The sequence below is a fragment of the Spermophilus citellus genome (genome assembly GCF_964194105.1).
Source record: "Spermophilus citellus genome assembly, chromosome: 1".
Classification (NCBI taxonomy): Eukaryota; Metazoa; Chordata; class Mammalia; order Rodentia; family Sciuridae; genus Spermophilus; species Spermophilus citellus.
The window spans coordinates 151,733,550-151,760,529 of record NC_138182.1 but is presented as its reverse complement, the minus strand read 5'-3'; the positions used below and the strand labels follow the sequence as shown (position 1 = coordinate 151,760,529).

Genomic DNA, 26,980 nt, shown 5'->3' with positions numbered 1-26,980 from the left:
GTGGGAACAGGAAGGGCCAAAGCTTCTCTCAGGGATAAGGTACTTACCTAGATTCCCAGCCTGTATCTCTCCTGTATCTCTAGGGTCAAAGTGAAAAGTCTCTAATCCTCAACCCTACCCACCTCTTCACCCTGGGCATCATCACACTGCACCCTGCATTCCCAGAGCGCCGCGATTCCTTTGCCTTTCGGACTTCGCCGCCCCCCCCCCCGTTCTTTGGTGACCTAGAATGCCATTACCTGCCATTTGCCCCACCCCACCCCGAACTGCTTGCAGCAAACCAGGCTCCCACTCCAGGATCTGGAGGGTCGCACACACAGATTCTTCCTTGCTGTCCTATCTCAAGCTCCCGAGGAGGATTGCTTAGGTCAACGTCATCAGTCCACACCTAGCACTGAGTGTCAGCCCCTGAGACCACCCCTAGCCCAGCGGTTCCACAGATCCAGCCCGGGTTAAAGGCGAGGGGCCAGGCGCGCGTGCGCGGCTCGGAGCTTTATTGCATCATCGCGACTCCGAAGCGCGCGGTTCGATCATGAGCACGCCGCCGGCGGCTTCACGCTTGCGCATCTTCCTCTGCCAGGCGCGCGCCTGACTGTTCTCGGGGTTGAGCTTTTCCAGCAGGTGCATGCGCGCCGTGGTCTCAGTCAGCATGTCCATGAGTAGTTCTTGCTGCAGCTTCAGGTAGTTGTTCTCCTCCAACAGCATCTGGGTTTTGACTCGCTGTACCTGTGGTTTCCAGCCTGAGATGGTTGGCGAGGACTTCGGCGGCCGTGACCGCGGCTGCTGGCCCTCCGCTCTCCACCGGCCGCTGCGGAACACGAACGCCTGGTTGTTAAGGCTTGTGCGCGGCTCACCGTAGCTGAGGCCCAGCTCAGCCTGGCGCGTCCGGTGGTCCAACAGATAGAAGGTGGACATGGAGGAGATGTGGCGCAGCGGCGGCCGCCGTGGTGAGAAGCGCCGCGAGAAATGATCGGCCCAGAATTGCCGCAGCAGCTCCCAAAAGCTGCTGGTATGGCTCCTAGCCAGGCACTCGAAGGCAGCCAGAGTGAGGGGTGGGCAGGCCTCTCGCCTGAGCGCACAGGTGGCCGCAGGGTGGTGGCAACCGGTGCTGCCCACTTGCCTCCGGAGCCCTGGTGTCCTGAATGATGAAGGCGAGCCAGGGGCACTGTTGGGTACAAATACCTGGGTGAACCGCCTGGTTGGTACAGGCTTGCAAACCGCGAAGCTGATGAACTTGGATTAGCTTATGGCTTGCTTTTTGGGCTAACCAGTTGCAGGTCACTGAAGAGTTCATCCTTGTACAATCGCACTACGCACAGGCTCACAGAAACCACTTCCCCCAAAGACCACTCTTGGGTGTCAGGCCCTGGGTATAGACATGTACAGGAAGGTCTAGGGCCCTGTTCTCTGAGTTGCATCTGGAAGAGGTCATGGGTGGAAGAGGAAGGAATGATAGCGAGACCAGTAGGTACTTAATGGAGGAACAGAACTTTTCCAGGAGGAATGGGTATGAATAGATGGAGAGCTTCTAGAAAAAGTGAAGAGAGGGGCAAGACTTTCATGCTGCAAAGTGTGGAAGAGGTTGGGGTAGGATTGATTCTGGCACCAGCAGAAGAAGCTGAACCAGGGCACTTGAGGTGTCTACAGGCAGGCTTAGCAATTTGCTTACTCTAGGTAAGAGGGAACTGCTAAAGGATTACAAAGCCAGGATTTGGATTCTGCAAAGTATCTGATGGGATGTCTGACAAAACCAACACCATTACTGCCCTTGTCATTCAACCTTGAACTGGCACCTGCTATGTGCCAACCCTTGGTCTGGGCAGGGGATACTAGCACAGACTGTGCCTGCTTTTAATAAACTCCTGGTCCAGCCAGAAAGAGATATCCACATAGATCACAATACAGTATGCTCAGTGACATCCTGGGACAAACGCCTTTGCCTAGATCTATGCTCTGGTTTCAAGGTAATGGCTGGTGCACACTAGAAGTGACTTTTGTACTAAGCGGACTACTCCCTCAAGGAATCTAAAGTTCAGATAACAAAACAGATAAGTCCCATTCTACCTGGTTCTTTTTCCCCAGTAAGTGCTGATTCTATTATGTAAGAAAGGGATATGTGTTTTGTGTTTTAAAATTCCTCTTCTCATGGAGGGAGAAAAGAGGACTAACTGGGGCAGATTTCCTTCTGTCTTGCCTTCATTAATTCTACACACTTATTTATCACATAGAGCTAAGAGGTGGACGATACCTCCCCTGAATCTGGTTCAAGGAGACCATCTAGGAGAGCCCACTTCCAGATCCACCCTTGTTACAACTCTCCAGAGGGCCCTTTCCCAGTAATCTTTGCTACATGTTGTGTCTCACCTGGAAGATGTGCTGGAGGTGCCAAGCTTCTGTCCCAGGCCTGGTCTCATCTCTGAACCACTTAGCTCCTCTTTACCAGCTATGACTCACAATGCCTCCAGGCTGGAGCATTGCTGACAGCTGAGTTATAAAAGATCCTTGGCTTGCCCCTACATTCATTTGGTTAATTTATTGAGCACTTACTGTGTTCTAGGCACTCTTCTAGGGAAGTAAATATATTCTGCTATTTAACCAGCAGGGTGGGTGGGAGGGGGTCATATGCATAGACTGAGAGGAATTTGTTCTAATCGACTGCTGTGGTTTAGATGTGGCTTATCCCCCAAGGATTCATGTGTTGGAAGCTTGGTCTCCTGTGTGGCAATATAAGAGGCAGTAGAAACGATTTTTGGAGAAGGAGTGGTACTGGGGATTGAACCCAGGGCCTTGCGCATGATAAATGTGTACTCTACCCTGAATCTCTGGTGGAACCTTTAAGAGAAGGGGCCTATTGGAAGATAATTACTTCACTGGGGATACTGTCCTTCCAAGGGGTTAATGCTGGTTTGGGGAATTAGTGAGTTCCTGTGAGAAAGGGTTGTTATAAAAAGAGTAAGATTGGCCCTTCCCTGTGCCCTGGCTTCCTGTTTTGCCATGTGATCTCTCCCTCTCACTTATGCTATCATATCACCATGATATGATGCTCCAGAAAGATTTCATTGGAGTCAGCAGATGATGACATCATACTCTTAGACTTCTAAAACTGTTAGCTAGGGCTGGGGATGTGGCTTAAGCGGTAGCACGCTCGCCTGGCATGCGTGCGGCCCGGGTTCGATCCTCAGCACCACATACCAACAAAGATGTGTCCACCGAGAACTAAAAAATAAATATTAAAAATTCTCCTCTCTCTCTCTCTCTCTCTCTCTCTCTCTCTCTCTCTCTCTCTCTCTCTCTCCCCCCTCTCTCACTCTCTTTAAAAAAATAATAAAAAATTAAAAATGGCCTCATTCTTACTCTAAAAAAAAAAAAAAAGAGAGAAGGGGCCTATTGGAAGATAATTAGGTCATTGGGGATACTGTCCTTCCAAGGGGTTAATGCTGGTTTGGGGAATTAGTGAGTTCCTGTGAGAAACGGTTGTTATAAAAAGAGTAAGATTGGTCCTTCCCTGTGCCCTGGCTTCCTGTTTTGCCATGTGATCTCTCCCTCTCACTTATGCTATCATATCACCATGATATGATGCTCCAGAAAGATTTCATTGGAGTCAGCAGATGATGACATCATACTCTTAGACTTCTAAAACTGTTAGCTAGGGCTGGGGATGTGGCTCAAGTGGTAGCGCGTTCGCCTGGCATGCGTGCGGCCTGGGTTCGATCCTCAGCACCACATACCAACAAAGATGTTGTGTCCACCGAGAACTAAAAAATAAATATTAAAAATTCTCCTCTCTCTCTCTCTCTCTCTCTCTCTCTCTCTCTCTCTCTCTCTCTCCTTCCTCACTCTCTCTTACAAAAAAAATAAAACTGTTAGCTAAATAAATTTCCTTTATAAAGCACTCAGTCTTGGGCTAGGGCTGTGGCTCAGTGGTAGAGTGCTTGCCTAATACATGTGAGGCATTGGGTTGGATTCTCTGCACCTCATAAATAACACACACACACACACATATACACACATATGCTTTATATATATGCTTTATATATACATTATATGTGTGTATGTGTGTATGTGTGTGTGTGTGTAAAAGAACCAAATTTCAGGTATTTTGTTATAGCAACAGAAAACAGATTAATACAGGGAGTAAAGACAGCTGACATGGGTGTCATTCTCTATAAGCAATCTACGATGAGAGTTCTTCTCCAAGTGATTTATGGGGGAAATGCTCTCAGGAGAAGGGAGTGAGGAAGGCAGGGCAGGGCAAAGAAAAAAGTTAAGAGTATGATCTTGGGCTAGGGTTATGGCTCAGTGGTAGAGTGCTCATCTGGCATGTGTGAGGCACTGGGTTCAATCCTCAGCACCACATAAAAATAAACAAATAAAATAAAGGTATATAAAAAAAGAGTGTGATCTTCAGCCAGGCACAATAACATAGGCGTGTCATCCCATTGACTTGGGAGGCTGAGGCAGGAGAATTGCAAATTCAAGGCCAGCTTCAGCAATTTAGTGAAAACCTATCTCAAGAAAAAGAGAGGGAGACAAAGGGACAGAGACAGAGAAACTGGGGACTTAGTTCAGTGATAGAGTGCACCTGGGATCTGATCCCCAGTACAAAAAAAAAAAAAAAGGTGGTCTTAAGTGGAGATTAGCTTCAGTCTCATTTCTCATTGGGAACTCAGAGGACAAATTACATTAGAGTTAAGCTTCCTGAAGGAAAGGGAGCTGGTCTAGCATATTCACCCCACTTTCCTTCCCACATTTCAGTCAGTTATTAGCAAGGACAATCATGAGTTATCACCTGAAACTTGAAGTACCTATGGGATGGGCATACTACCAGTAATAGAGATCTGGTTGAAGCACCAACAGCATAAAAGAAGGAGGAAAATAATAGACAACGAAAAGGAAAGGAAATTACTAAATGGACAAGAATTTCTGATTGTGATATTTAAGATGAAGAAAGTAAAACGGAAATGTCGAAATTGACTGTAGGACAGGGTGAGGGGTAGGAACTAATTTGGACATGATACTTAGAGAAGGCACTTAACATTCATGAATGATTTGAATGATGAGGGAATCCCCACCTTTTGATGACTGGGGGCTTGAGGAAGTAAGGAGCTGGGCATATCTGAAGGACAGTTGCCATGTTTTGAGACTGTGGAAGGAAATGACGACAGCCCTACTTGCCAAGCCCACCAGTTGACTGCCATCACCTCTACTTGGCTTTATCAATTTCAAGGACCTCTTCCTGGGCCTCCCAGTTAATCTGCCCTTCTGCATGGCCCTAGGAGGGATCAGGCCCAACTCCAGGGGAGTTCCCAAGAGAGGCAGAGTGAGAAGGTAGCACCACTTCCTGGGAACCTTTTTCTGTGGGAGGCCAACCTTATGGGTGACTGAGTTACACTCCCCAGCTGGGTGATGAGGCGCTCAGTCACAGAAATGGGTGTGTCTTGCTACAGCCCCACGGGTGAAGCTATGCTCACCTGTTCCTTTGTAATATAACCCCTTGCCCTGTTTAGGATAGAATCTTCCATGGAAGTGCCTTGTGTGTGTCCCCTCCTCTTACTGTGTCCTTGGGTGTGGCCTACCCAGATGTCAGTCAACCTGGTGACAGTAGACATCATGAAGATAGACTCAGCCCCCTGAAACCTGACCCCTTGCCTCATTTGAATAGCTTCTCCTCAATAAAAGGGGTCAGCACGTGCTCTCTCTAGCTCTCTCTTTCTGCAGACCCTTAAGGTCAGAGGAGCCGTCACAGCGACCCCAAAGAAAAAGGTATTTGTGTCTCTAGTGTGGTTATTTTGTGCAGCCCAGTTAGCCCAGTTTAACTAGAGTGACCCCTGAGCCTTTTAGTCGTGAGAACAGAGACCCAGCATTTTTCATTATCAGTTCTTTTATTTTTATTTTGAAAAAGGTTCTGGCTGAGTTGCCCAAGCTGGCCTCAAACTCCTGAGCTCAAGTGATCCTCCTGTCTCAGCCTCCTGAGGAGCTGGGATAACAGGCATGTGCTACTGTGCCCACCTCTTTAACAGTTTAACTGAGGTATAATTGACATAATAAACTATGCATATTTATCATACACAATTTGATATGTTTTGATAATTTGTATGTGACATCTCCAAAATCAATTATAAAGAAGGTTCCCTTACCTTCAAAAGTTTTCTGTGCCTCCATCATTATAGTTTGCATTTTCTAGAATTTTATATAAATGGCAAGTATTCCATATGTATTCTTTTTTTTAATGTGTGTGTGTGTGTGTGCATTGACTTCTTGCAGCATAATTAAGGTTTATCCATGTTGTTCAATTAACAATCCATTCTTTTTTAATTAGTGACTAGCATTCCATTGTATTGATATACCATGCAATTTGCTTTTCCATTCACCTGTTTCTGGAAGTTTGAATTATTTCCAGTTTGGGGGCAATTATAAATAAAGCATATATACATGTCTGTATGTCTTTGTGTGGACATAATCTTTCATGTCTCTTGAATTAATACCTAGAAGTGGAATGGCTGGGTCATATAGTAGGTATATGTTTACCTTTTTGTGAGGCTGCCAGAATTTGCTGTTGTTGTTGTTGTTGTTTTGTGGTGCTGGGGATTGAACCCAGGGCTTCACACATGTGAAGTAAGTACTCTACTATTGAGCTACATCCCCAGCTCATTTCTTTCTTTTTGAAATGGGGTCCTCTTCATGTTGCCCAGGCTGGTCTCAAACTCTTGGGCTCAGATGATATTCCCACTTAAGCCTCCAGAGTAACTGGCATTACAGGTGTGTGTCACCGCATCTGGCTGAAGCTGCCAAACTTTTCAAAATGGTTGTATTTCATCCCCAACAAGAGTGAAAGAAAGTTTCTGTTCTTCTACATCCTGGATAACATGTGGCATGGTAAACTTTCTTAATTTTAACTATTGTAGAAAAGTGTCTAAGTTGTGTTTTTAATTTGCATTTCTCTCAGTATTATGCATGTTTTGTGTGTGTGTGGAGAGGTTGGGGGGTGTCCTTGGGATGGAACCAGCAACTCTCACATGCTAAGCAAGCGCTCCTGAGCTATATCCCCCAACTCTTATCATTCATTTTGAGGAAGTGGTTGTTTAAGTCTTATGCCCATTTTTAAAATCAATTGGTTGACTTATTGAATCATAGTTTTTTAATACTAGATAAAAAGTTCTGGGTCAGGGGCTGGGGATGTGGCTCAAGCGGTAGCGCGCTTGCCTGGCATGCGTGCGGCCCAGGTTCGATCCTCAGCACCACATACAAACAAAGATGTTGTGTCCGCCGAGAACTAGAATATTAAAGAATTCTCTCTCTCTCTCTCTCTCTCTCTCTCTCTCTCTCTCTCTCTCTCTCTCTCTCTCCCCCCCCCTAAAAAAAAGTTCTGGGTCAGATATATTATCCCAGTCTGTGGCTTGCTTTTTAGAACAAAATTTTGGGTAATTTTATCAATTTTTTCTTTTATAGTTCATGCTTTTTGGGTCATATTTAAGAATTCTTTGCCAAACCTAAAGTTACTAAGATCTTCTCTTTTTTTCTTCTTCTAGCTTTACATTTAGGACTGTGCTCCATTTTGAGTTAAATCTCTGGTCTGAGATTTTTTTTAATGGAGATTTTTTTATATTGACTTAGCACCATTTATAGAAAAGGTGAGCCTTTTCTCAACTAGCTGCTATGGGTCTTCATTGTTCATCATGTGGCTGTGTATATGTGGATCTCCTTCATTGTTCATCATGTGGCTGTGTATATGTGCTTTTTTATTACTTCCCCAAGACAGGGTCTTGCTATGTTGCCCAGACTGGTCTTGAATTCCTGGCTCAAGCAATCCTCCTGCCTCAACTTCCTGAGTAGCTAGAACTACAGGTGTGTGCCACTGTGCCAGGCTATGTTCTCTAATTCTTTTTTTTTTTTTTCTGGTACTGGGGGTTGAACTCAGGGTCACTTAACCACTGAGCCACATTTGCAGCTGTATTTTTGTATTTTATTTAGATACAGGGCCTCATTGAGTTGCTTAGCACCTTGCTTTTTGCTGAAGCTTTGAAATTGTGATTCTCCTGTCTCAGCCTCCCAAATTGCTGGGATTACAGGCACGTGCCCCCGTGCCCAACTTGCCCCCAGTGTCATTTTTTAATTATTGTTGTTGTTGTTGTTGTTGTTGTTGTTGTTGTTATTATTATTTTGAAACTGGGAATTGAACTCAGGGGCACTCGACCACTGAGCCACACCCCCAGCCCTATTTTGTATTTTCTTTGGAGACAGGCTGTCACTGAGTCTCTTATCGCCTCCCTGTTGCTGAGACTAGCTTTGAACTCACAATCCTCCTTCCTCGGCCTCCTGAGCTACTGGGATTACAGGTATGCACCACTGTGCCTGGCTCATTTCTCAATTATCAAATTTATCAATTACAGTAAGTCTTATATCTGGTAGTGAAATCTTCCAACAGTATTTGACCTTCTAGGTCATTTGTATTTCCAAATAAATTTTAGAATTAGAATGTCAAGCTGGGTGCAATGGTACTCATCTATGATCTCAGTTACTCCAGATGCTAAAGCAGGAAGATTGCAAGTTCAAAGCCAGTTTAGGGAATTCAGTCTCAAAATTAAAAAAAATCAAAAGATATGGGGATGGGGGGGATGTGGCTCAAGTGGTAGCGCGCTTGCCTGGCATGCGTGAGGCCCGGGTTCAATCCTCAGCACCACATACAAACAAAGATGTTGTATCCGCCGAGAACTGAAAAATAAATATTAAAATTCTCTCTTTAAAAAAAAAAGAAAATTTCTTTAAAAAAAAAAGATATGGGGATGTAGCAGTGGTAGAACACTTGCCTAGCATGTGTGAAGTAATCCCCAGGACTGCCTCCCTCAACAACAATAACAAAAAAGTCAGTTTCCATGGTTATTGCTCAAAACTCTCTAATCATCAGAATGCTTAGGAGCCCTCAGAAAGTTGTCTGATGGAGAAGGAATCAAAGCCCAGGGATATTTAAAAGCAAACCAGTGAGTGATAGATTCTCTCTCCAAATTATCTGTTATTAAAATTAATATGTACTAACAATCATGATATTTCAGGCAAGTCATAGGCAATCACCAGGAATAATATATAAGAACTTTTAGTTTCCCTTATTTCCATAGACGGCCAAAAAAACTCAAGGAAGTCATTTGATGATTTGGACAGGAAAAGTTAATAGAGATGATGGGTGATTCCCATTTCACATGTTAACCTTATTCATAAACAGATCTGGATTTTGAGGAAATTTAATGAAAACTGCAGAATTTAGATTCACAATTTAAAACAAACAAAAAATAGCTGTTCCCTAGCTCCTTTGAGAGATTCCACATCCATGTCATTACTGAAAATAATAGATTCAGAACCCATGAATAAGGGACTGCCAGGTCCCAAGAGGTCTGAGTCTAATGACATAAAATTCATCCTCACAGCAGTGAGGAAAGAAGAAGAGGAACTAAAAGTTATTTTTCCAGTTTTCCACACCACAGGCATTTGTGCCACACTGGCTAGTGTCAGGGTCCCTTCTCCTAACAACCAAGAGCAATACTCAATTACAAAGGAAGAAAATCTTGTTTTTCCTCATAGTTATCTCGATTTGACTTCTGAGACTTTGATTTTGTTTGTTTTGGTACAGGGGATTTAACTGAGGGGTGCTTAACCACCGAGCTACATCCCGGCCCTTTTTATTTTTTATTTATTTATTTTAATTTTACAATATATTTAGTGGCAACTGGTAGTAACAAAATTTACCTATTTTAGTTACATGTTCTTTAAGCAAGTCTGTAACTTAACATTGATTATTTTCAAGTTATTACACTACATGTATTGTCATTTTTCAGGTGGATAAGATAACCTAGAATCATAGTCATTATATGGTCACACAAAATGATCAGATGAGGGGGGCTGGGGTTGTGGCTCAGTGGTAGAGTGCTTGCCTAGAATGCATGAGGCACTGGGTTCGATCCTTAGCACCAGATAAAAAACTAAATAAACAAAATAAAGATATTGTCTCTGTCTACAACTGAAAATATTTTAAAATAAATAAATAAATCAGATCGGGTTTATCACCATCACTTTGTTTTTTCCTATAAACATATACAATAAAATTTAATTTATAAATTAGGCACAATGAGAGATTACCAACATTAATAATAAAATAAAATAATTTTGACAACATATTGTAATATAAGTTATTTAAATCTCATGAATTTTTATTTCTGGAATTTTCCATGTACTATTTTTGGAGCAAAGTTGGCCAAGGGTAACTGAAACCTCTGGCAAACCCAAAACTTGAGCAAGAGATGACTATTATATCTGTGAAATTCCATTTCTATGAAGCCTTAGAAAGAAAAGGCTTATCTCAAGTAGCAGAAAGCAGATCAGTTTTTGCCTAAGCCTATTGTGTAGGGATTGATTGGAATGGGTGTAAATATAATAAAAGCTATTTTTGGTTCCTGATTTCTAGAATAGAGTTCCTAAAAACTCTTAACAGTCTTCTGAGTGATAAAGAGTATATTTTGTTATGCATAATGAGCCCCTTTCAACCATATTTATGCCAGTGAGGTGGGTATTGGTAGCCCCCAGACAGATTCAAGATAGGGGCTGATGATCAAAGGAACTAAACATATAAATAGAGGGTTGGAAATTTCAATCCTCACCCTGGAGGAAGGGGAGGTAAGTTCAGTTATCTATGGCTAATGATTTAATCAACCATACATACAAAATGAAACCTCCATTAAAACCTCCAAACTGATGGAATTTGGAGTGCTTCTGGGTTGGTCAGCAGGTGAGGTACCAGGAAAGTGGCACACCACCTGTTGAGGGGCACAGCCGAGTTGGGATGACACATGGCATTTTGCCAGAAGGGAGTGGTTGAGAGGCCAGGGAGCCATTGAGATGATGATGGTTATGTTGTATGTAGATCTTTGCTGTCGGCTACTTTGGAGTTCCCCCGTTGAGTTCTCCAGGGGTTCCCAGTGAGTGCGCGGGTGGAGGCTGGGTGAGTTCCCGGGAAGGGTGCATGGAGTGCTGGTGGAGTTCAGGCAATAAAGTTTCCTGTTTGAACATACAAGTGCTTTCTGGCGGCTCAGTTATTTGTGCCCAGCCAGACTGCGGGAACCACCCTTGCCCTTGTACATCTCTTCCATTAGTCGGTTCCTAGGTTATATTCTTTATAAGGATCCAGTAAAGACTGGGCATGCTGGCATATGCCTGTCATCCCAGTGATTTGGGAGGGTGAGACAGAGATTGCAAGTTTGAGGCCAGCGTCAGCAACTTGGTGAGACCCTTGGCAACTCAGCAAGACCCTATCTCAGAAAAGAGATGGGATGTAGCTCAGTAAAGCACCCCAGTACCCATTCCTTCCCCAAATATATATATAAAATGAACCAGTAAACTTAAAGTTCTGAGTTGCTGAATTCTATGACTCATTCTATTTAGCAAATTATGGAACCTGAGAGAAACTTATAAGAACCCCCGGATTTGTAGTTAGCCCAGCATCAGCACCATGTTTGTAGCTGACTGAACCTTTCAGCCTATGGAGTCTGATGCCAATTCTGGGTAGTTAGTGTCAGAATTAAGTTGAGTTTACAAAAGTAGTGTCAGTAAAAAGGATATCAACATTGGTCATGAGAAAACACCATATATAAATTTGGTATCTTGGAAATAAAGAACTTCAGAGAAAATCTTTTGAGGCAATATAAATATTGTATATCTGCATAATGATAATGGCTACATGGTATAGCTGTATATTTTTCAAAATCATGGAACTGTACAACAAAAATTTTTTTGTTCTCCTAGTGCTAGTACCACTGAGTTATACCCCCAGTCTTTTTTTTTTTTTTTTTTTTTTTTTTTTTTTTGATATCAGGCCAAACTAAGTTGTTGAAGCTAGCTTTGAACTTGTGAGCCACTGGGATTACAGATGTGTGCCAATGCAACTGACCCCAGTCCTTTATTTTGAGTCAGGTTCTCACTAAGTTGCTGAGGCTGGTCTCCAGCTTGTTATCCTTCTGCCTCAGTCTCCTGAGTAGCTGGGATCACAGGCATGTCCCACTGTGCCCAGCTCAAAATTGCTATCTTAAAATGTGGGTGGAGGGCTGGGGATGTGGCTCAAGTGGTAGCGCGCTCGCCCTGCACGTGTGCGGCCTGGGTTCAATCCTCAACACCACATACAAACAAAGATGTTGTGTCCGCTGAAAACTTAAAAAATAAATATTTAAAAAAATGTGGGTGGAGAGGTTGAGTAACCAGGTGTATCAGTCATCTTTTCATCCCTGTGACCAAAAAACTAGACAAGAACAACTTAGAAGGGGAAAGGTTTATTTTGGCTCAGGGTTTCAGAGGTTCTGTCCATGGTTGGCTGACTCCATTGCTCTGAGCCAAGGTGAGGGAGAATGTCATGGAGGAAGGACGTGGTGGAGGAAGGCTATTCAGTTCATGACAACCAGGAAGAAGAGAGGGCTCTGCTCACCAGGGATAAAATATAAATACCAGGGCTGGGGATGTGGCTCAAGCGGTAGCACGCTCGCCTGGCATGCGTGCGGCCCGGGTTCGATCCTCAGCACCACATACCAACAAAGATGTTGTGTCCACCGAGAACTAAAAAATAAATATTAAAAATTGTCTCTCTCTCTCTCTCTCCCCCCTCTCTCACTCTCTAAAAAAATAAAAAAATAAAGCTGAAAAAAAATATAAATACCAAAGTTATGCCCCCAGTGACCTACTTCCTCTGGCCACACCCTACCTGCCTACATTTACCACCCAGTTAACCATTCACGTATATTAATCAACTCATTAGGTTACAGCTCTCATAATCTAATCATTTCATTTCTGAAACGTTATTGCATTTCTCACACATGAGCTTTTGGGAGGACATCACATATCCAAATCATAACATCAGGAGATCCAAATCCAGAATGAGGGGTTAAAGTGCAAACTATAAAAAGAAGATAAGTACTCTGTGATAATCCTCAACCAGAGGACAAAATAGATAGCTTACCTAATGCATCTGAACATTTTGAGAGGAGATTCCACAACTGAAAGAGTTTGGGGACATATTAGTTCTCAGTATATAGAAAACTCCAGTTGGTTTGGGACCTGAGGAGGGGCAGTGTGTACAGGAGAGCTGGCAGGCATCTTAAGCCGTGTAGAATAGTGAGTGAGTGTGACTAACGAGGGAAGGGAGAAGGAGGGAGCAGATATCAGGTGGCCTTGAAAGGAAGGGCACCCTCTATTGCAATTCTCAGCTCAAGGTGGCATAAAGCCAGGTGGAACTCCTTTTCCTTTCCTTGGCTACTTTGCTGTCCCAATATACTTAATTCTTTCTTTTCTGTTTTAGTCAGTTTTTCTACTTGCTGTGACCAAAATGCCTGACAAGAACAATTTTAAAGAGGAAAAGTTTATTTGGGGGCTCATGTCTATGGCTCATAGATGGCCAGCTCCATTCCTTGGGGGCACACAGTGATACAGAACATCATGGTAGAAGTGTGTGGCAGAGGAAAGCAGCGGGGAATGTGGCATCAGGAAGCAAAGAGAGAGACTAAGCTCAGCTTACCAAATATATGTTACCAAAGACAAGCCCCCAGTGGCCCACCTCCTTCAGCCATATCCTACCAACCTAAAGTCACCATTCAGCTATTCTCTATCAGGGGTTTAACACATGATTAGGTTAAGGCTCTCATAACCAATCATTTGACCTCTAAGCTTTCTTTCATTGTCTCACACATGGATCAAGAATTTTGTGTAGTTATTTTCAAAATTCTGTCTTTAAAACAAAAACAGTAAGCATAAAGGCTGAAACTGATTTTTTACTGGAAAAATATATGCATGTTATATATTAAAATAACCTTTCTATTTCTAGAGTCTCAGTCTCCCTTTCTAGCATCGGCCATTGTTAGTTTCTTGTGCATCTTTCCAGTGAGCTTATTAGTCCAAGTTTATGACAATACATATATGTTGGGCTGGGGATGTGGCTCAAGCGGTAGCGTGCTCGCCTGGCATGCGTGCGGCCCGGGTTCGATCCTCAGCACCACATACAAACAAAGATGTTGTGTCCGCCGAAAAGTAAAAAATAAATATTAAAAAATTCTTTAAATAAAAAAAAATACATGTATGTTTTCCATGTGAAAGGAAGCATACTAATATGCAGAGCTTTTTTACGTTATAATAAATCTCACTGTTCACTGTATATCAGAACACACAGGTGCACACCTGATGCTTTCCAACAGTGCAAAACTATTATAAAGATGGCCTATATTTTATCTAGTCAGTTATCTATCATGGTAAGTTATGTCCAGGATATTGGTACTATAATTTTTTTTTTGTACTGGGGGTTGAACCTGGGATGCTCTACTTTTGAGCTACATCTCCTGTCTTTCATTCTTTCTTTTTAAAATATTATTTATTTATTTTGTTTATTTTCATGTGGTGCTGAGGATTGAACCCAGGGTCTCACAGGTTTGAGGCGATCGCTCTACTGCTGAGCCACAACCCCAGTCCTCCTGTCTTATTTTTTATTTTGAGACAAGGCTAAGTTGTTCAGGCTGGCCTCTAGCTTTTGATCCTCCTGTCTCAGCCTCTCAAGTCATCAGGATTACAGATATGCACTACTATGCCCAGCATTTTTACATATAAGCATAGTAAATGTAGTGGATATATTTTTTCAATTATTGATAATTGAAAAGATGGAATTTCTGGATCAAGGACATGAGAATTTTAAAATGGATATAAATAATTTATTTCAAAAACCATCTTCCAAGTTATAGTATAGAGTCAGAATATGTTTGTGACCCAGGAGGCTGAGGCAGGAGGATCATAAATTTGAGGCCAGTCTCAACAACCCTGTCTTAAAATAAAAGCTCTCTTGTGTTCAATGACCAGTGCTGCTAAAAACAAAACAAAACAAAACAAAAAAAAACAAAAGAACACATTCAATTCAATTTCCCATTCCTTCTACATCTAAGAACAATAATGGTTATTTCTTTTAGTAAGATACTCTAATACCTCAAAGTACCTTTGGATTATCAAGAAAAGACCCCATTCTTCAGGGTTTTTTCCTTAACTTCCTCCTTTGAAAAACATTATATGTGAGCTGAAAAATCCCCACATCCAGTCCTGTGTTTAGGGGACAGCCCAGGATCAGCCATGCTTGGATTTCCTTTTTGTTGGGGCTCTACATTTTCACCTCCTCATCCAGTCTCAAACCCTTAATGTTAGCATTTTTCCATAGCCTCCTGAGTCCAACGGACCATCTTCTGGTATCAACATTTATTGGTTTGTTTTGTATGCCCTGACATTCTCCAGTTCTGCCCTTTTTATCAACTTCAAGACGCAGCTTCCTAACTGTTCTCAAAGCTGTTTTCAGACCTTCCTGGAATGGTATTAACACAAACATCTAAATAATGATCCAAGTCTAAAATCCAACATATTTCCCTACAAATTCTCTGGCTAGTCTTTTTTTTTTTTTTTTTTTTTGGAAGAGCGGGGTACCAGGGATTGAACTCAGGGGCACTTGACCACTGAGCCACATCCCCAAACCTATTTTGTATTTTATTTAGAGATAGGGTCTCACTGAGTTGCTTATTGTCTCGCTTTTGCTGAGGCTGGCTTTGAACTTGCATCCTCCTGTCTCAGTCTCCTGAGCTGCTGGGATTACAGGGTGCACCACTGGGCCTGGCTTCTGGCTAGGCTTTTAGGGCCTAATCCCAAACCATCTCTGGAGCCCATCTCCCATCACTCATGTTCATGACACACTTCTCCAGCCAAAAGTCTATACATGGTGTCCCCAAACACAGCAGGCCTATTTTCCTGCATTCATATTATTTAAAGAAGCCTTCCTCCAGGGGCTGGGGTTGAAGCTCAGTGGTAGAGCGTAGGCCTAGTACATGTGAGGCCCTGGGTTCATCCTTAGCACCACATAAAAATAAATAAAAAAGGTATTGTGTCCAACCACAACTAAAAAATAATAATAAAAAAAAGAAGCCTTCCTCCAACTCTCCACCTATGGAAATCCTGCATATCCCTCTTGGAAACAGTTGTTCTTTCAGAACCCTACTAAATTCTCTTCAGTACCATCATCTTTTTTTTATTTATTTATTTTTATTTTTTAAAGAGAGAGTGAGAGAGGAGAGAGTGAGAGAGAGAATTTTTAATATTTATTTTTTAGTTCTCGGTGGATACAACATCTTTGTATGTGGTGCTGAGGATCGAACCTGGGCCGCACGCATGCCAGGCGAGCACGCTACCGCTTGAGCCACATCCCCAGCCCCAGTACCATCATCTTTTAACAGTTATACCCTTGCTTAGCTCACATACATTCCCTTAACTCCCCCCCCCCGCCCCCGTCCCCGCCCCCCCCCCCCAATGCTGGGGATTGAATCCAGAGCCTTTTGCATGTTCTGCAAGGGCCCTACCAGCTAGCTAATTCCCCAGCCCCTTTTGTTATTATTATTTACTATGATTATTAGTGGTACCAGGATTGAATCTAGGGACACACTACCACTGAGCTACATCCTCAGCCTTTTTCATTTATTTGAAGACAGAGTCTCTTTTTGTTGCCCAGATTGGCCGAGAACTCCAGGGTGCAAGCCATCCTCCCGCCTCAGCCTCCAGGGCAGCTATGATTACTACATATGGGGCCTTTACACCAGTCTTCAGAATTTTATTCTATTTTGAATACCCACTTCTCTAGTTAAATAAGGAAAGCAAAATGCTCTTACACAAACTTAGGGGTTGAGTATTGGAATTTACTAACCTGAGGCAAACATTAAACCCTAACTTTTTTTCCCCTCTTTCCACGTAGGAGGGAATAAAGCTGGCTATATATAGGTTTTATACCAAATAACTATTTTTTTTTCCCACCTTAGTATTCACGTCTTTGGGTCTCCAAACAAATGGAGGACAGAGACCAGATCCTACAAAAACAAAAACAAAAACAAAACAACCCCAAAAAACAAAACGAATAAACCAAAACTCAGAGTTACTTCCATTTTTTTGAGGATCTCAGCATATTGAAAACGGAAAATGTGCTAAGAGCGGGTTTTCAAAAACTGGCGTATTTTAAGTCTTCCTATTGCACCATCCTTTTCTCAATCCTGCCGTTTTATTATCGCTAGACTCTTATATTCAATCATTTTATTTTTTACAAAATATATTTAGTTGTAGATGGACACATAACTTTATTTTTATTTATTTTTTTACGTGTTTTTGAGGATCCAACCCAGGGCCTCACCCGTGCGAGGCAAGTGCTCTACTCCTGAGCCATATTCCAGCCCTTTAATCTCACTTTAGGAGACATCACAAATGGAAAACTGAAATAACCTCTGATTATATTATTCTGGACTGTTTTATATTAGGTAACTAGTAGGCTACAGGCTCCGGGGCACAGAGCGATGACTCTGCAATTACGGTGGCGCCGGCCCACGTAGCGCCGCGCAGCGTACTCTCGCCGGGTAAGGCAGCCGGCGCCGGGATCCGCCCGCGACCCGTCGGGGCCTGCACTCTCTGCACAAGCAAATTACCCTTCAGGACGGCCGACCCCACTTCCCACCCGTTCAATCAGCTGCCATGCACCCCTTCAGGGAAGGGCACTGGATACCCGTCCCAGGGTCAGGAACCCAGGGGGTATAACTTTTCGTTGGATTGTAAAGGCGGGAGGCGCGCCCACTAAGGCACCAGGGCAACAAAGCGCGGGAACGCCAGCCGACCCCTCCGCGCCTCAGGACGCGCGCGACCCCGATTACTGCCCTCCTTCTTGCCTCCTGTCCAACCAACAACCACTTCCTGCCTCACTCTCGGCCAATCCTCACACTCCACGAAGAATAGCCCTAGGGGGCGTATGGAAAGGTAAGTAGAGCGATGATCACAGCAACCAACCGAATCTAAGAGCTTGCGAGGTGGGGCGGGACTTAGTGCTAGTCATAGCTACTCAGAATCGAGGGGCGGGCCCAGGGCTGGGTTTCGTGCCGTGGGGCTCGGTCGCGCGGCAGCGGCAGCCGAGGCCTTTTGGTTCTGCAGCACGTGACGGTCGGGCCGCCTCCGCCGCTGTCTTCACTGCAGCGCGGGGCCAGGTGTGCGGGTGGGAGAAGGCGCAGGCACTGCCGGTGGTCCCCGGGAGGCTCGAGGTGAGACTGGAGGCCTGCACGCGTCCTCCGGCCTGTGAGGACCTCGGGGGGCCTGGGAACGCTACATCGCGACCAAAGGGGTCGGGCGTGGCCAGCGGCCAGGGATTGGGCTGGCTTTTCGAGGGCCCAGGCTCCGGCGAACTCGCCGGCCAGGAGGGGTGAGGCCTGAACCCGGCCCCTTGAGTTGGGGAACCAGGCCCAGGCCGCGCCACCGGGGTCGGGAGGCGTGGCAGGTGCCCTGGGCCTCCCTTGACCTTTGAGAAGGCGAACTTATTCTTATGGCTTGGCTTCCAGGGCATTCTTAAGCCTATTACTGGCTGCCTGGGCAGTTTCGAGGTGGGCCGCGTAATTCGGTGGTCCCCGGGAGGATCGGGCCTAGTGGGTTCCCCTAAGTAGCAGGGAAAGATGAATTAGAATAAGAGAAAATATGTAGAATTACTATTGCAGGTTCAGAATTTGAAATAAGACCCCTACACGAAAACGGGACCCTAGCACCCTGAAGAGGAAGGAGAATGTACTAGAACGCGCAGTGGTTGGAAAACTTTAGGCTTAACCATTACAGCACTTACTCGGGGGGTGGGGAGTAATTCAGTCGGAGATTCCACCCGACGTTAAAAGCAGGAAAACAACCCAAATCTCACCTAGCATAGCACACTTCACTTTACAGTGGAGGAAACATGAGGCGTTAGAGGCTTGAAGTGACTGGTCCAAGGTCATGCGATTAGTTTAATGGTCCTGTTGGGATTTTAATTGACTGCTAAGATAAAGGCCCTGGTTCAAGCACTTCATCTGCCATTTGTTGCTGTGCGAATTTGGGCTTTTACCTTTGTGTCCCACACCCCAGTAATAGATTATTAAGTAATACCTTATAGACTTGTGAAGATTGAATTAAAATGCTTATGCAGGAAAGTCATATGTAGTAACTGCTCTATCAATAACTATTGCAGTAAACCATTATAGTCTAAATGCCTTGATCCACTAAACTGACATCCTAGTCTTTGTTGGTCCTGTTTCTCAGGGCCTGAAGTCACATTTACGTTGACGGGAAGAAGAAACTGGACCCTGTGTTGCCGTGACAAAAGCTATTGCTAGTTGAGGGAGGTTAAACTGAGCTGAATATTAAAAGGTTGAGAGGACAAAGGTGAACCATAGTTAAGTTTCTTTACCTCTAATTTAGGAAATGGAAGGTTTTTTGCTTAATTTTTTTTAATAATTTTTTTTAAAGGGAAGAATTTTAAAAAAAATTTTAAGGGAAGATTTTAAAAACCTTCTGTTTAAAAAAAAAAAAAAAAAAGCCATGTGGGAATTCTCCTTTCCATCAGCCTGGGAACACAAACTAGCCAGGTCACTGATCATGAGAAGGCCCTAGTGAACTGTGTATTGGAGTGAATAACACAACAGAAATTTTCATCCTTATCTGAAAATGGGTGTTAGCCTCTCCTTCTCCACCTTACTATCTTAACTCTACAGTTCAATTAGCTTATTATCTTTTAAGAGCACTGTGACAGTTTTGGCAATCACACCATTGCATCCTTTTAGTTACAGAGTTCACTTGCCCTGCAAGATAGCCTAAGGGAATAAAGTAGCAATTGGTAAGCTTAAGCAAGTTTCTTAGACTTGAATTCTGAGGCCAGTATGATAACTAGCATATGTAACTCTTTAGTTTCCACCTCTTCAAAGTGGGAGAGAGGGTCTCCTGGATACCTCACCTTTAGGGGGCAATAAGCTGGTGAATATAAAACTATTTTGAAAAGTATAATGAATTAGACAGAATTGGCAGTTCATAATAATTCCTAGGAAATAATGAAAGTACCTAAGTTCTAACCTAGATAGCTAGCTTATTGCAAAACTTCAGGAGGGCTGGGGCTGTGGCTCAATGGTAGAGTGCATGCCTAGCATGTGTGAGGCACCACATTAAAAAAAAAAAAAAACTTACCAGGAAAGTGCTGGTTGAATGCTGTGTTATAACAACAAATGTACTTTTTTTCCCCCCACTGAGCCACATTCCCAGCCCCAATAAATGTACTTGTAAATTAAGCTTAACTGTGAATTGTTAAAAATATTTGAGAATAAAGAAAAATAATTTAGAGGATCTTTAGCATATATTATTGGTCACATCTTAAACCTATTTAGTTAATAGGAAAAAAAGTGCTATGGAGGAACTGGGGTTGTAGCTCAGTGGTAGAGCACTTGTCTAGCATGTGGGAGGCACTGGGTTCGATCCTCAGCACCACACAAAAAAATAAAAGGCATTGTGTTGAGCTACAACTAAATAATATTTAAAATTAAAAAACAAATTTAAAAGTGCTATGGAAAAATCAGTTCTGATGTTCCTGTTAATGAAAAACAAAATCCAAAAATGTAAATGAGGCAGTATAGATCTATTTATTTTATTTTTGAGATGAGTCTCTTTATATTACCCAGGCTGGTCTGAAACCTCTGGACCCTACCTTAGCCTTCAAGTTACTAGGACTGTAGGAATGTGCTATCACACCCAGCTGCATTTATTTCTATTTATTTATTTATTTTTGGTACCTGGGATTGACTTAACCACTAAGCCACATCCCCAGTCCCTCTTTATTTTAAAAACTTTTGGGGTACCTGGGATTGAACCCAGGGGCTCTTTATCATTGAGCCACATCTCCAGCCCTTTTTAATATTTAGAGACAGGGTCTTGCTGAGGTGCTTAGGGCCTCACAAAGTTGCTGAGGCTGACATTGAACTCTGGATCCTCTTGCCTCAGCCTCCTGAGCTGCTGGCATTACAAGCATTTGCTATTGTGCCTGGCCCTTTTTAAATTTTGAGACAAGGTCTCACTGAGGTTGGTTTTGAACTTGAGAGCCTCTTGCCTTATCCTCAGTTGGTGGGGTTACAGACCTTTACCCCCATGCCTATTTCATCTATTTTTAAATAGTCAGGTATTTATAATAAAGACCAGTCTGAGTTTTATGTATTTCCCTTCCTTGAATGTTTTCATTTTTTGACTAGATTGAAGTAGTAAAATCTGCAGGTTCAAAATATAGTGGAAAATATGATAGTAGTAGCAAAATGTTCATCTGTGATTGGAATCAAATTCCTTTTGTGAGGGCGCTGGGGTTGTGGCTCAGCAGTAGAGCGCTTGCCTAGCATGTGAGAGATGCTGGGTTCGATCCTCAGCACCACATAAAAATAAATAAAATATTGTGTCCAATTACAACTAAAAATAAAAAATAAAAAAAAATTTCTTTTGGGTCGTTCCTTTCCAATCTAAGATTTTTACAGTATTTGTCTTAAAATTCAGTTTTGTAACCATCAAATTTTAAAAACTGTTAAGAGAAATATTTAGTAATAGCAAAAATTACTGCTAATCTTGAGCAGATGCGGTAAACCAGACACTATCATAAGTACTTTTACATGTATTTTGTTTTATACGTAGTGTTGTTACTGTCGTTTTAGAGATGAAGAAACTGAGGCCCTGAGGTTAGTAATTTTACCCAAGGTGACAAGTTTTTAAATAGCAATCCAGGGATTGTGACTTGAATTTTTGCTTATGAACACGTCTCTATCTGTGACTGTAGACAGATTAAGTAATTTCTTTTGGTTTTAATTTCATTACATGTAAAATGGGGATAATAGAACCTCTTGGGTTTTTCTGAATGGACCTTATTGAGTATGATGTTTCTGTTTTCGAATATTAGTAGACTACTTAAGCTGTCTAACCTCACAAATAAGACTTAAAATTTTAAGAGGGCATACTAGATGAATGAACAGCTTATATGAAAGAAAGACTCCCTCTTTTTATTTATACACTGCCTATTTTTAAAATCAATGTTTTTTTTTAAAACAATCAAGACCATGAGGTTATTTTTTCTGTTCCTCTTTTTAATTTTTCATAGATTAAAGAAGTTAGAATGGAAATTTCTTTTTTTTTTTCTTTGTGAGTATGGACGGGGTGGGAGGGAGAGAGAAGTAGGTTTTGTTTGGTTGTCTATGCGGATCTCAAATTCCTGGGTGCAAGTGATCCTTGTGCCTCAGACTGCTGAGTTGTTGGGACTACAGGCATATGCCACAGCACCTGGGTTGGAAATTTCTTCTTTTAAGAAAGAAAGTCTAATAAAGAAAAGCCCCAAACCAAGTGGCTCACAAATAAATTTTAGTAACTACTTAGGGAAAAATTAAAAATAGTTCACAGATTCTTCAAGGGTTTCTAGCTCATTCTGTGAAGCCAGTACTAATCTGATACCAAAATAAGAGACTTTACAAGAAAACAGACCACTATCTCTTCTGAAAACAGATGCAGAAATCTTCAGTAGAATGTTAGTAAACTGAAACCAGCAGCATGCTGTATTGTATAAAAAGGATTATATACTATGACCAATTGGAATTTATCCCAGGAAGGCAAGGTTGGTTCAACATATAAAAATGAATGTAACATATCACATTAATAAAGGACAGAAACTGTTCATCTTAGAGAAAAAATATCCTTTCATGATAAACACTTAACAAACTAGGAATAAATAGGAACTTTGCCAGCCTGATTCAGAGTCAAAAGAAAAAAGAATCTATTTGGAAAGATAAAACATAAAACTGGCAATAAGCTTAAAAATACTTTGTTCCAATTTGTTTTAAAGATTTTTTTGTTGTTGAATGGACCCTTATTTAAAATTTTTTTTTTTTTTTTTTTTTTTTTAGTTATACATGGACACAATATCTATTTTTTTATGTGGTGCTGAGGATCGAACCCAGTGCCTCACATATGCGAGGCAAGCTCTCTGCCACTGAGCCACAACCCAGTCCAAATGGACCCTTATTTCTGCCTTTTGACAAATTTAATATTTCTGCTAAGTGTTTGCCCATTTTTAAAGTTGACCTAAATATTGTCAGGATTTGCTGAAATGTTACAGAGTAAATTTGCTTTTGTTAAAAAATAGGATGTTTATGCCAAGTGTGGTGGCACATGCCCATAATCCCAGCTGTTTGGTAGACTGAGGCAGGAGGATTGTAAATTTGAGGTCCGCCTCAGCAATTTAGTAAGGCCCTATCAGTTTACAAAGGGCTAGGGATATAGCGCAGTGGTAGAGCACTTGTCTAGCGTGAGTGAAGCTCTGGGTTCAATCCCCATTATGCCAAAAAATAGAAAACAAACAAACAAAAAAACTTGTGTTATTTGAAGTCTCATGTAAATGTATAGAAAATAACATGGACTTTTAAAAATTGTGCTGAGAACAGTATTGTAATTTACAAAAAATAATTTAAGGGGTTTCATTAAAAGTAATTGAAGGAGGGGCTGGGGATGTGGCTCAAGTGGTAGCGCGCTCGTCTGGCATGCGTGCGGCCCGGGTTCGATCCTCAGCACCACATATATACAACGATGTTGTGTCCGCCAATAACTAAAAAATAAATATTAAAAAAATTCTCTCTCTCTCTCCCTCTATCACTCTCTCTTTTTTAAAAAAAAGTAATTGAAGGACAAGGAAAAAAGATGAACATGGAAGTTTATATCTTATACACTGTTGAATGTAAGAGTTGAAGAAATCACATAATGTAGTTGCAGGAAAGCAAGTTTACAATTAATATAGCTTGTTATGTAGAATCCTCTAGCTATATTAGATGTTTTGGTCAAATGAGAATTTAGTAGCAGAGCACTTGCCTACCATTTCCTGTGTTCAATTCCCAGCACTGGAAGGGAAAAAAATAATATATGAGAATTTAAAATTTAGTCATCTGATGTACATGTTGTGTTTTGAAGACCAGGACATTTGAGTATGCCTATAAAGTGTACCTGACTGATAGATGAATTATATTTTCATATTTTCACAGCAAGCTGTTGAGCAAGTAGTTCTAAACACACATCTAAAATAGAGAAAGGAGGACTTCTGGAAGTTAAATAAGCCGAAGGAGGCCATACAGAGAATCAGGAGAGACTGGAATTCAGGCTTCTCTGACTTGACAGGTTATTCTGCCACATATGCTGCTGCCTTATGTATGAGGAATTAATTTTCTGAATTTCAGTTTTTAAATAGGCAACTTCCATTTCTATAAAAATAAATTCACTCTTCTAAAAGTTAAAAGTGAAATGAAATATTAAATGTGAGTGGATTAAGTGCTTTTGAAGGTTCCTTCTGACCCTAATAATTTGAGAGTTGGGCTTTTTTGCTTTGCCTTTGGGAAACTGGGAAGCAAACCAAAAATCTTTGTCTTATAAATGTGCTCTATTTTTTTGGCTTTGTGTACATTTGTTCATATTTGTTTATATCATTACAGAGGATAGAGCTGCTTTGACCTGGGTATAGGTAGATAATTGTTTGATTACCAAACCCCTCCCCACACTTTTTTTCTGGTGCTGGAAATAGAACCCAGGACCTCAAACATGGTAGTCAAGCATTCTACCACTAAACTACACTTTCCATTCCTTAGACCCTTCTTTTTCTTTCTTTCTTTTATGTAGTACTGGGGATCAGGAACTAGTACTTACCACAGACCTAATTCCCTATATCCGCATCACCCCAATCCTTCTTAATTGAGAAAGACTATCTCACCAGACTTGTTTCTTATCACATATCTGAGTCTTGCTGTAGTTTTTATAGAGAACCAAGTTAATTTCAAGCTGGTTTCTAGACAACTTTGACCAGATCTAAAGAACTATCTTCACTGATCTAGTAATACTTTATTCAGATTTTACTAGTTTTGTATGTGTGTGTTGGGGAGGGGGTCATAACCAATTTTATCACATCAGTAGTTGAGTTTTGAAATTTTAGTCTTTTTGGTGTTGTTCTGTGTAGAATGAAAATATACCATAAGTTTTTTTTTTTTTTTTTTTTTTTTTGGTACTAGCTTTGAACCCAGGGGTGCTTAACCACTGGGCTATGTCCCCAGCCCTAAGTTGCTTAGAGCCCCACTAAGTTGCTGAGGCTGGCTTTGAACTTGCTATCCTCCTTCCTCAACCTCCTGAGTTGCTGGGATTACAGGCATGCATCACAGCACCTGGCTATAGTATTGTTTTTATTAACTTTGCTTACGTTAAGGGATATCATAAGACAATACTCACATTCACATATAACTTAAAGCTGTTTTCTAGAGCAAACAATGGACTCAGATGTTAAAAGATTTTCATATTTGTAGTTTTGATATTTAATTGCTAGTTCTCTGAAGGTCCAGGCCTATAAATGTAATTTGTAATTTTATAAGATAGAATTTAAATGGACACATTGTAAGACAGTTGTGTAGCACTTTTAATTAGTAGCCTAATAATTAGTTATAGCCACCTAGCAGTTGCTTCTTAGCTCAGTGGGACTCTGCTATAGAGAGTTTGAGTTTACAAACTTATAATAATTTATCTTTTAGTTGTAGTTGGACACAATACTTGCACCTATCTATCTATCTGTATATTTATTTTTGTGTGTGCTGAGGATTGAACCCAGGGTCTCACACATGCTAGGCGATCAGCTGTACCGCTGAGCCACAAACCCAGCCCTGCAAACTTACAGTTTTAAGTGTGTGTTGTGAGGAGGGTGACTCCTGACAGAAAACCAGTAAATGAAGAAAGTGGTAGGTTTCAAGCATTAAATAAAATTATGAGGAACTGGGGTTGTTGCTCTGTGGTAGACTGCTTGCCTGGCATGTCTAAGACACTGGATTTGATCCTCAGCACCACATAAAATAAATAAAAGTATTGTATCTGTCTCCAACTAAAAAAATGTTTTGTTTTTTTTTTTTTAATAAAATTATGAGGGAAACTGCAAAAATGGCATTCAGGAATGTAAGAAACTTTGCCTTAGAGTGTTCTATGAAGTTGAATTATAGGAAATGTAGCTGGGCTCAGGGCCACATGCCTGTAATCCCAGTGGCTAGGGAGGCTGAGGTAGGAGGATCATGAGTTCAAAGCCAGCCTCAGCAAAAGAGTGCCCCTGAGTTCAATCCCCAGTACCCTCCACCCTACCCCCCACCCCCTGCCTTGCACCTTCTTCCCCCACCCCCTCAAAAAAAATAATAATTGTAGGAAATGTGTTTCTTTAGAGGAAAAGGTTAATTCATCTTTTTTTAGTTATAAGTGGACACAATACCTTTATTTTTATTTTATTTATTTAGTTTTATGTGATGCTGAGGATCGAACCCAGGGCTTCACATATGCTAGACAAGTGCTCTACCACTGAGCTACAACCCCAGCCCCTGGTTAATTCATCTTAAAAGTAATTCCTTTATTCCCTGAAAACTTGCTGAGTTTTGCAGATTTAGGGACACTTGCTGTCTGTGTCCTTTGGGATAGGAAGACTGTGCTTTTTGTTTTTAAAAACATTTTTACTCTGTTCTTTCCGGTAATCTTAGAAACTGTTGGTGACAACAACAAAGTGTTTATGGTTTTAGAAGGTAGATTTCTTCATTTTTGCAGGCCCTTTTAGCTGACAGCAAGGAGATATGTGTGCATCCTAACTGATATACATCATTTGTAAATATTTCTATATGTAACCCTCTGTATATTAAGCTAAACATGTTTTCATACTGATGTCTCTAATTCTTTCCATTTCCATATGGATTCCTCTAGCCACCTCCCCTTACTTAATCTTTAAATTCCCTTTTTTTTTTTTCCTGATACCAGGGATTAAACTTGGGCATTTAACCACTGAGCCACATCTCCAGCCCTTTTTTATATTTTATTTAGAGATAGCTTAGGCCCTCACTAAGTTGCTGAGGCTGGTTTCTTTCTTTACTTTTTTAGTTGTAGTTGTATTTATTTTTAGTTATAGTTGTACTTATTTTTTAGTTGTAGTTGGACACAATACCTTCATTTTATGTATTCATTTTTATGTGGTGCTGAGGATCAAACCCAGAGCTGCACACGTGCAAGGCGAGCACTGTACCACTGAGCCACAACCCCAGCCCCTCTTTTTTTT

The 26,980-nt window shown here is 41.7% G+C and overlaps 2 protein-coding genes across 4 annotated transcripts in view; one reads left to right on the top strand and one right to left on the bottom strand.

Moving 5' to 3' along the window:
• Nucleotides 1-501: 501 nt before the first annotated feature.
• Nucleotides 502-18,409, bottom strand: CBY3 (chibby family member 3; the record flags this gene model as incomplete). The annotated part of the gene is made up of 4 exons (XM_081299429.1): nucleotides 502-1,233; nucleotides 16,849-16,901; nucleotides 17,395-17,490; nucleotides 17,953-18,409. The coding sequence occupies 4 exons, from the start codon at nucleotides 18,407-18,409 to the stop codon at nucleotides 502-504; spliced, it is 1,338 nt and encodes a 445-aa protein (XP_081155555.1).
• The window catches only part of CANX (calnexin), a 32,154-nt gene continuing 23,110 nt past the window's right edge, over nucleotides 17,937-26,980 (top strand). For 2 of the 3 annotated variants that reach the window (XM_081282293.1, XM_081282294.1), the window contains exon 1: nucleotides 17,937-18,110. The gene's annotated coding sequence lies outside the window, so the exon portion shown is untranslated. Of the gene's footprint in view, nucleotides 18,111-23,909; nucleotides 24,043-26,980 lie in introns of all 3 variants that reach the window. The other variant, XM_081282295.1, reaches the window with a different exon arrangement.